This window comes from Idiotropiscis lumnitzeri, chromosome 11 (genome assembly GCF_059441095.1).
Source record: "Idiotropiscis lumnitzeri isolate Australia: NSW breed Sydney's pygmy pipehorse chromosome 11, RoL_Ilum_1.0, whole genome shotgun sequence".
Classification (NCBI taxonomy): domain Eukaryota; kingdom Metazoa; phylum Chordata; class Actinopteri; order Syngnathiformes; family Syngnathidae; genus Idiotropiscis; species Idiotropiscis lumnitzeri.
Window position 1 is genome coordinate 6,554,436 of NC_142401.1, and position 7,849 is coordinate 6,562,284.

The 7,849-nt window shown below is 47.0% G+C and overlaps 1 protein-coding gene across 1 annotated transcript; it reads left to right on the forward strand.

The window, feature by feature from the left end:
- Window positions 1–1,586: 1,586 nt before the first annotated feature.
- aldh4a1 (aldehyde dehydrogenase 4 family, member A1) lies at window positions 1,587–7,619 on the forward strand. Its single transcript, XM_088308121.1, has 15 exons — window positions 1,587–1,751; window positions 3,243–3,339; window positions 3,444–3,536; window positions 3,610–3,657; window positions 3,751–3,906; window positions 3,972–4,121; window positions 4,229–4,303; window positions 4,903–5,090; window positions 5,258–5,331; window positions 5,396–5,592; window positions 6,219–6,266; window positions 6,389–6,541; window positions 6,768–6,889; window positions 6,983–7,101; window positions 7,196–7,619. The coding sequence occupies exons 1-15, from the start codon at window positions 1,654–1,656 to the stop codon at window positions 7,306–7,308; spliced, it is 1,731 nt and encodes a 576-aa protein (XP_088164247.1). The 5' UTR covers window positions 1,587–1,653; the 3' UTR covers window positions 7,309–7,619.
- The last annotated feature ends 230 nt before the right edge of the window (window positions 7,620–7,849 follow it).

Below are 7,849 nucleotides of genomic sequence, written 5' to 3' on the forward strand. Positions count from 1 at the left end.
TATTTTATTATTGTTTTTAATTTAGATTTGTTTTGTAATTTTGGCTGGGGGATATTGTGCTTATTGAGCAGCTAGTGTCAAAATGTGTGGACTGCAAATGACATCACAAAAGCTCAAGGCTCAGGTAAAAACCAATCACGGCTCACCTGAACTCTGAGCCACTGTGTTGTCATTTTCAGTCAACACCAAGTGGCGTAAAAGTGCTAATTGTACATGAACAATCATGAAGTTTTCTATTTAATTATAGACAAAATACCAACGTTTCTGCTGAAAATGGCTAAGTATCCCTGGTTTGCCACGACTCACCGCCTTTTATGGAGCGCCGCCTGGTGGTCGCCTACCAGGAGCGTTTGAAGCAAGGCGACAGACGCGATGTCGTCCGGCATCAGCGTGTCCGACTAGCTTTTCTTCTTGGCCCCTTGCAAGCACAAAAGCGTGGCAGCAGCCCCAGTTCTCAGCCCTACCTCCATACGACCACCTAACGAGAGAGGGGCATTCTGGGATGGCTGCAGTACGCGTGCTGGCCGCCAGAGGGAGACGAAGCTGAAGATGTCCAAGTGAATGCCAATACTCATCATCAGATCACCTCTGACCTTTACTTTAAGTCACTTTCTCGTCGTCACGTAAAAAAGTATATAAACATAAAGCCCACTGCTCACATAAAGCCTGTCATAAATACGGTAAGCAGGAATACTGCATAATGCAGTGTACAGAAGGCAAATTGCTAGATGTCTTCATGACTAAAATCATATCTGGACTCAGGAGAGTGAAGAGTCATTTTGGAAAAGGGCAGGATAATTCTCAATGCTACACACATAACGTGTTGACTTTGTTCATGCACACACGATCTCGTTGGCGCGTCTATGACGTACAGTATGCAAAAAAGATTTGAGGGGGCATTCAGTCTATTCTTTTCTGTCTGTTCGGTCCAAAACATGCTTTGGCTGGTTGAGGGCAAGAGAACCATTTTTTTTCGTCTGCGTCTTGTGCTCGTTTTGTGTTACACAAACCAGGTCGCCTACAGTGCAGTGCGTGACGACAGCGACACCGTGTGGTTATTGACATGGTCATGGTTCGTGTGGGTGTGTGTGCTGTTGTCTTGTGACTGGCCAAGCAAAATCCATGAGAACGAGATCCAAAGTCAACGCATTGACGAGGCAAAATGGTTTTGTATTAGGACTACAATAAACTATTAAGTACTTTATGATTGTCAGAAGGGGCGGGGTCGTGAGACTGAAGGTCTGACAGTGACAGATGAAGGTTGGTGCGCACTCGGAAATGTGGCCTCTGATTGGCTAGCTGTGGAGCCGCCCATGTTGCGGCCTGAACCAGGTTTTACTCTTCAAAGGGATCCAAACGGCGAATTATTTGAATATTTCCCAACGAGAACTAAACGTCAGAGCCACCCTCTACATTGCAGTGTTGTTTTTTGCATGTATGTTTGTTTTATCTGTTTGCTTATTGTTGTGTGGCTACTGCTACTTTGGCAAATATGTTAAACAGATTGGTGCCATTTTGTATGTCCTACGTTTTTAAATAAAGAGTTACAAAACAAAACAAAACCCAAAAAAATTGGTCCATCAGCTTTGGCCCCAAGCGTCGCACGTCAGCTGTTTGGGGGCGGTACAGCAAGGAAGGGGAGTGTTGCTGCTGATGCTACTTCGTCACTCTTGCACTCGCGCTGATCGCGGAAGCATGTTGAGAGTGACGACAACAGCCTCGGCAGCGGCGAGGTGGACCTCATGGCGCGGGTGAGTTCGCTCGTCCTCCGCACAGACGAGCAAGAAGCCGCACAAGTTGACGGTTAGACAAAACTCGACTTGGTCGTCTCGGTTGGAAGTCATCCAGATTATGCTAATGCTAATGCTAATGCTAATGCTAATGCTAATAACTTCTCGGGGCTCGAGAGGCGAGATCAACCCCCCGCCCACAATGCGCGTCACGCTAACATGGCAGCCGACATGGTTAACCTCGCAGCGAACATCTGTGTGTGAGTGCGTGCGTCTGTTTTGTGTGTGCGTCATGAATGCAAACAAGCAGGGGTGCGTGTGTGTGTGTGTGTGTGTGTGTGGGGTGTGTGTGTGTGTGTGTGTGTGTGTGTGTGTGTGTGTGTGTGTGTGTGTGTGTGTGTGTGTGTGTGAGTGTTTTGCCAGGGTTCAAGAGTGCTTAGCGTCTAAGCTAGTTACGATGTGTGTGTTTTTAGTCTCAGCTTGTGCGCCACCTGCACAAACATGTGCACTCTTTGACATAAGTTAATGGTCCACATTTCACTCACTGACACAAAAGGAACCCGGTGAGACGCAACAGTGGGAGGTCAGGACAAAGTACTGATTATGTTCAGTCTTTGGATTTTCTTCAGTTTCTGCATCATTACACAGAAACCATGATCTGTTTACAGAGTTGTATAAACATAAAATGTCACCCCTAACAGGACAGGGAGGAAGAAGTAAGCGAAGGCTGGTTAGTGAATAAGTAGTCTGGCGTCCTCCAGCTGCAAACGTTTTGTGTTGCGATAGATCAGACATGCACAACCGACACAATGAGTTTTGTACCATTGCAGTTAAGCTAGATTCTCCTGCTGTGAAATTCTTGCTTGAGGTCATACCGGTATACCATCTCCTCAATGAGGTTGAGGTCAGGGACTTGACAGGGTCACTCCGGTCTCAAATTGGTATGCCAAGCGTCTTGATGTGAAACTTGTGAATTAATTTTCCCGTTGATGATCGCAAGCTTTCCAGGCCCTGAGGACTCAAAGCATGCCATGCCATGACGCTCTCACCACCATGCTTCACAGCTGGGATAATGTTAGAAAACCTGAAAACCTAAATGCTAGAAACCTGAAGACAGCGAGAGCTGGCCAGACAGCGAGGGACTGCTCTGCTTCGCCTGCTGTTTGCTGACCTTCAGCTGTGTGTGGCGGGCGAGTTAATAAGTTAAACGGTACATGAAGTCAGCGCTAACGCCTGGATAAATGTGAACTTTTGTCCAACACCTTCAGGCGTCGCTAATATCATTTAATAACCGCAGCCAGAGGGTTTCCTGGGTCAAATTGCTCGAACGAACCAGCGCTTTTACAAGGTTTTACCAACGTATACGTATTTTATTTTTAAAAAATTATATATTTTTTTTAAGCATGCAAAAAATACAAAATGAAAAAAAAAAAAGTCGGAGCGCTGTCCCGTAGTCATGACAACAGTTCAAGTGCATTGCGAGTGTAAGCCAACCTTGCATTGTGTTTTTAGTTTGAAAGGTTCGGCCTGGTGCGCCAGCGTGTCTGTGAGGAACGAGCCTGTCCTCGACTTCAAAAGCGGCAGTCCCGAACGACGGCAGCTCCTGCAGGTCTGCTTGTTCGCCGGCCCCTTTTGCACACCCAGCCACAAACATGCCAATGCCATGTCTCTCCTTTTGTGTGTGCGTTCGTGTTAACATGAACACGTGCTCAGGCGCTGGAGCAGGTGAAATCGAGCACGGAGGAGATTCCTTGTGTGGTCGGTGATGAACATGTTTGGACCAGCGACGTCCGATACCAACTGTCTGTGAGTCCAAGTCCTGTTAGCTGTGGAATCTCTTCCTGGAGCGTCACGGCTTTTCTCTTCTTTTCTTTTCAAGCCCTTCAATCACGCACACAAAGTCTCAAAGTTCTGCTATGCCGACAAGGTAACAACCTGCGCCGCTGATTTGAGAATGCTTGTTATGGTGCACATCCAAAAAGTGGGGATGAATTTGAGGCGTCTGCGTGCGTGCGTGCAGGACCTGATCCACAAAGCCATCGCGGCGTCGGTAGCGGCGCGGCGCGAGTGGGACCTGAAACCCGTCCAGGACCGAGCGGCGGTCCTCTTCAAGGCGGCGGATGTCATCAGCGGACCCAAACGAGGCGAAGTGCTCGCCAAGACGATGATCGGACAGGTAGCGTCCCGCCTTAGCTTTAGCTGCAGTCGCTAAGATGTTGAGTTGGTGCTTCGGGCTCCCAGGGCAAAACGGTGATCCAGGCGGAGATCGACGCGGCCGCCGAGCTTATCGATTTCTTCCGCTTCAACGCCAAACATGCCGTAGAGCTGGAGGCGGCGCAACCGCTGGATGTGGAGGGCAGCACCAATACTGCCATCTATCGGGGCCTCGAGGTACTGCGTGGGCGCCTTCTCTCTTATTTCATGCACGGGAGTCATGCCAACCTTTTTCCTCATTTCTTTCTTTTTTTTTTTTTGTTTTTTACCTATTTTGCCATCAGGGCTTCGTGGCCGCCGTGGCGCCTTTCAACTTCACTGCCATTGGCGGCAATTTGGCAGCCACACCGGCCGTGATGGTAAGTGAGACAGGGAATGGTATTCTCGCCACACCTTGTAAAAAGTCTTACTATCGTGGCATATTAAAACTTAAAATGAGGCCGCGGCAGGCGAAGACGAGGATGTTGAACAATGGTGACGTGCACATAACATCAGCGGTTTTATTTCCGTTTCATTCGATAGAAAGCCGCATCACTAATGAACATCAGGAGAAAACGTAAACAATGTACAATGGCGTCGCAAAAACAATTAAGCGATAATAATAATCATGACAACAATTTATTATGTATCTTTGTGGGTACTGGGGACTACTTATAATTTTCAATTATTAAAATAATTGGGCAGGCGTCCGACAATTGCTTCGTGTTCCAATTAATTTGCTCCTAATTTGAAAAGAAAAATGTACTTTTCCTGTCACCAGCTTCCGAGAAATTATCTCAACGCAAGTCTGACTCAATGTTTCACACTCCTTTTAACTGGGTGGTATACTGTAACTTTTTAACTTCATGAATTCCAGATGATTATTATTAGAAAGGTCTTAGTGACGATGGAATATTTGGATCTCAAAGTCCAACTGGGAGGAATTGTTCAACTGCGTTTGTGCGTGCGTGGCGTTCAGGGTAACGTGGTTCTGTGGAAGCCCAGCGACACGGCCATGTCGGCGAGCTACGCCGTCTACCGGATCCTACGCGAGTGCGGCCTCCCACCCAACATCATCCAGTTCCTGCCAGCCGACGGTCCCGTCTTCGGAGACGCCGTCACGTCCTCCGAGCACCTGGCGGGTATCAACTTCACCGGCAGCGTCCCGTAAGCGCTTCTTTTTAACACGCTTTTGCATCAGCTTTCCTTGTTTTTTTGTTGTTGTTTTTGGGTTCAAATTGTGTCCTGGTTTTCCTTCATCTGATTGATCTTGATCCAAAAAAAAACAAAAAAAAAAACACATGATACTGACATTTTTTCTTGTTTGCACGCAGGACCTTCAAGCACTTGTGGAAGCAGGTGGCCCAAAACCTGGACGTGTACCGGAACTTCCCCAGGCTGGCCGGGGGTAAGAACCGCAGAAAGCTTCCGGGAAATCATCCTCCTTATCTTGTTCCTCCTCGTCCTGCCAGAGTGCGGCGGCAAAAACTTCCACTTTGTGCACAAGTCTGCTGACGTGCGCAGCGTCGTGAACGGGACGGTGCGCTCGGCCTTCGAGTACGGCGGTCAGAAGTGTTCGGCCTGTTCCAGGATGTACGCGCCCGCCGGCTTGTGGCCTGACATCAAGCAGCAGCTACTCGACGCGCTCAAGCAAATACGCGTGGGAAATGTCAGTTCCTCTTCTTCTTCTCTTCTAATGACCCCTTTGCACATAAATTGAAATTTGTAAACGTTAAAAGAAAAATGCACTTTTTTTTTACTAATATGACAGCAGTTCATTAATAAAATGTTAATGAAAAGTAGAATGCTGACATGCGAACGTGTTGTTTGTTGCGTTACTTTAAGAAGACACCGCGCCTGAGGAAAACCAACCAATCAGAGACAGAATTGATCATTTTTGTCTCGCACATGCGGGCAGACTTCAGCTGACCTGCAACCTCGTAACCTGCTGCGCGAAATAAATGATCGACAACTCGTTCGACAAGCCGCATCTGAATGGCTTTTTTTCCCTCTGAGGCGCAGTCGTTTCTTGAAGACACTCAATGGAGATGTTTATTTTCACAGCTCCTGTTTGTCATATCATACTTTAGTTATGATAACCAATTTAATAAATAGGAAAAAAAAATGTTTTTTGGGGCTTAGTAGGAGAAATGGCAAATTCTCGAATTTTCCATTTCGGGTCCTGTCACATTTGCTGTTTTTTTTTTTGCATTATTATTTTAACCAAATATTGCTTCACTTAAAATATGTAAATTTCTGAAATTAAATGAAACGTGACTTGTTCTTGTCTTTCAGCCCGTGGAAGACTTTGGCGCCTTCTTCTCCGCCGTCATCGACCACAAGGTGGGGCCCTTCTGTTGAGCACACACACTCACGCAGAACAACACACACACACCCCCACACGCGCGCGCGCACACGCACACACACACACGTGCTGACAGCCTGCCGTGTGTGTTCCCTGTCAGTCGTTTAGCCGCATCAAGAAGTATTTGGACGATGCCAAGTCATCCCCCGAGCTGGAGGTCATTGCCGGGGGCAACTGCGATGACTCCAAAGGGTACTTTGTGGAGCCCACCATCATCACCACCAAAGATCCCCAACACCCCATCATGGCACAGGTGACACGCGCTACTTCCTCAACCTTTACGCTTTGTGTTGTGAGTCAAAATTGAATTTAGGACTTAAATTAGATTTTTTTTCCTCTCTTCAGGTTAAAGCTAATAATTTGTTTTTAGGGTTACGTGTCTATGTAACAAAGACACTTTGAAATGAAAATTGCGTGAATTTATGTTTGTGATTGTCTCTTCAGCTTTGTGCCAGGCCATCACTGTGTTTGTCTTGCAGGAGATTTTCGGCCCGGTTCTGTCCGTGTACGTGTACCCGGACGACGACTACAAGGAGGTTCTCAGTCTGGTGGACAGCACGTCACCTTACGCGCTCACTGGCGCCGTCTTCTCTCTGGACACGTAAGACCACGCCTTCCCGTGGGCGGGGCCAAAGACCGATTTGCAACACGTGGCCTGTTGTCTTTTGATGGGTGGTCACGTGACCTTTTACAGGAAAGTGGTGGTCGAGGCGTCCAAAATCCTGAGGAATGCCGCGGGGAATTTTTACATCAACGACAAGTCGACGGGATCCGTTGTGGCGCAGCAGCCGTTTGGGGGCGCAAGATCGTCAGGTTAGGGCCAGCACCTATACAGTGGCGCCTTGAGTCGCCTCAGCACTTTCTGTAGGAGGTCCTGATGCCAGCTTTGTTTTTTGGCGTTTGTCAGGCACAAACGACAAACCGGGCGGCCCTCACTACGTCCTTCGCTGGACGTCTCCGCAAGTGGTCAAGGAAACTCACATCCCGCTCGCACAGTGGAAGTACCCCTACATGGCCTGAGGGGAGGGGTGGGTGTCACAGCCGCTGCCGTCCAACCGCATGACCCGTCCAGCGTGGCCACACCACTTTGCACTGAACTCTGCTGTGAACTTTGATCGACGAGTATGTGACGTGTTTCAAGAGAAAAATCAACTGCTTTTTATATTTTTTTATAAATTACCTGCAAATCAGGACAATAATCAACTGATAATATATGTAATTAGGGAATTGTAAGTGTTGATCTCACATGTTTTTGTTCGAACTGTGAAGTTATGAAAGTTTAGTTTTTACTGAATGATTATAACAAATAATAAAAATTATGTGACAGATCACACCTTCTTCTGCTTTTCATCACCTTAATTTATAAAAAAAAAAAAAGAAACGCTAAACGTGAAACAAACAAGCAGGCATGTGCACAGACATTTTGTGTGAAAGGTGCTCAAGTCAAAAATCAACACCAAAATATTGAATAAAAAAAAGACATTTAACTTTTGCATTAATTTCTGTTGACAATCAAATGAGACAAAGGTTAACAGGAGCTACAATGGCTTCGGAAAAGGTC

Coding starts and splice junctions, on each gene's coding strand:
- aldh4a1 (XM_088308121.1), top strand. CDS start 1,654: ATGCTACTTCGTCACTCTTGCACTCGCGCTGATCGCGGAAGCATGTTG. Junction 1,752..3,242: donor AGGTGGACCTCATGGCGCGG/GTGAGTTCGCTC, acceptor TTGTGTTTTTAG/TTTGAAAGGTTCGGCCTGGT. Junction 5,091..5,257: donor AACTTCACCGGCAGCGTCCC/GTAAGCGCTTCT, acceptor GTTTGCACGCAG/GACCTTCAAGCACTTGTGGA.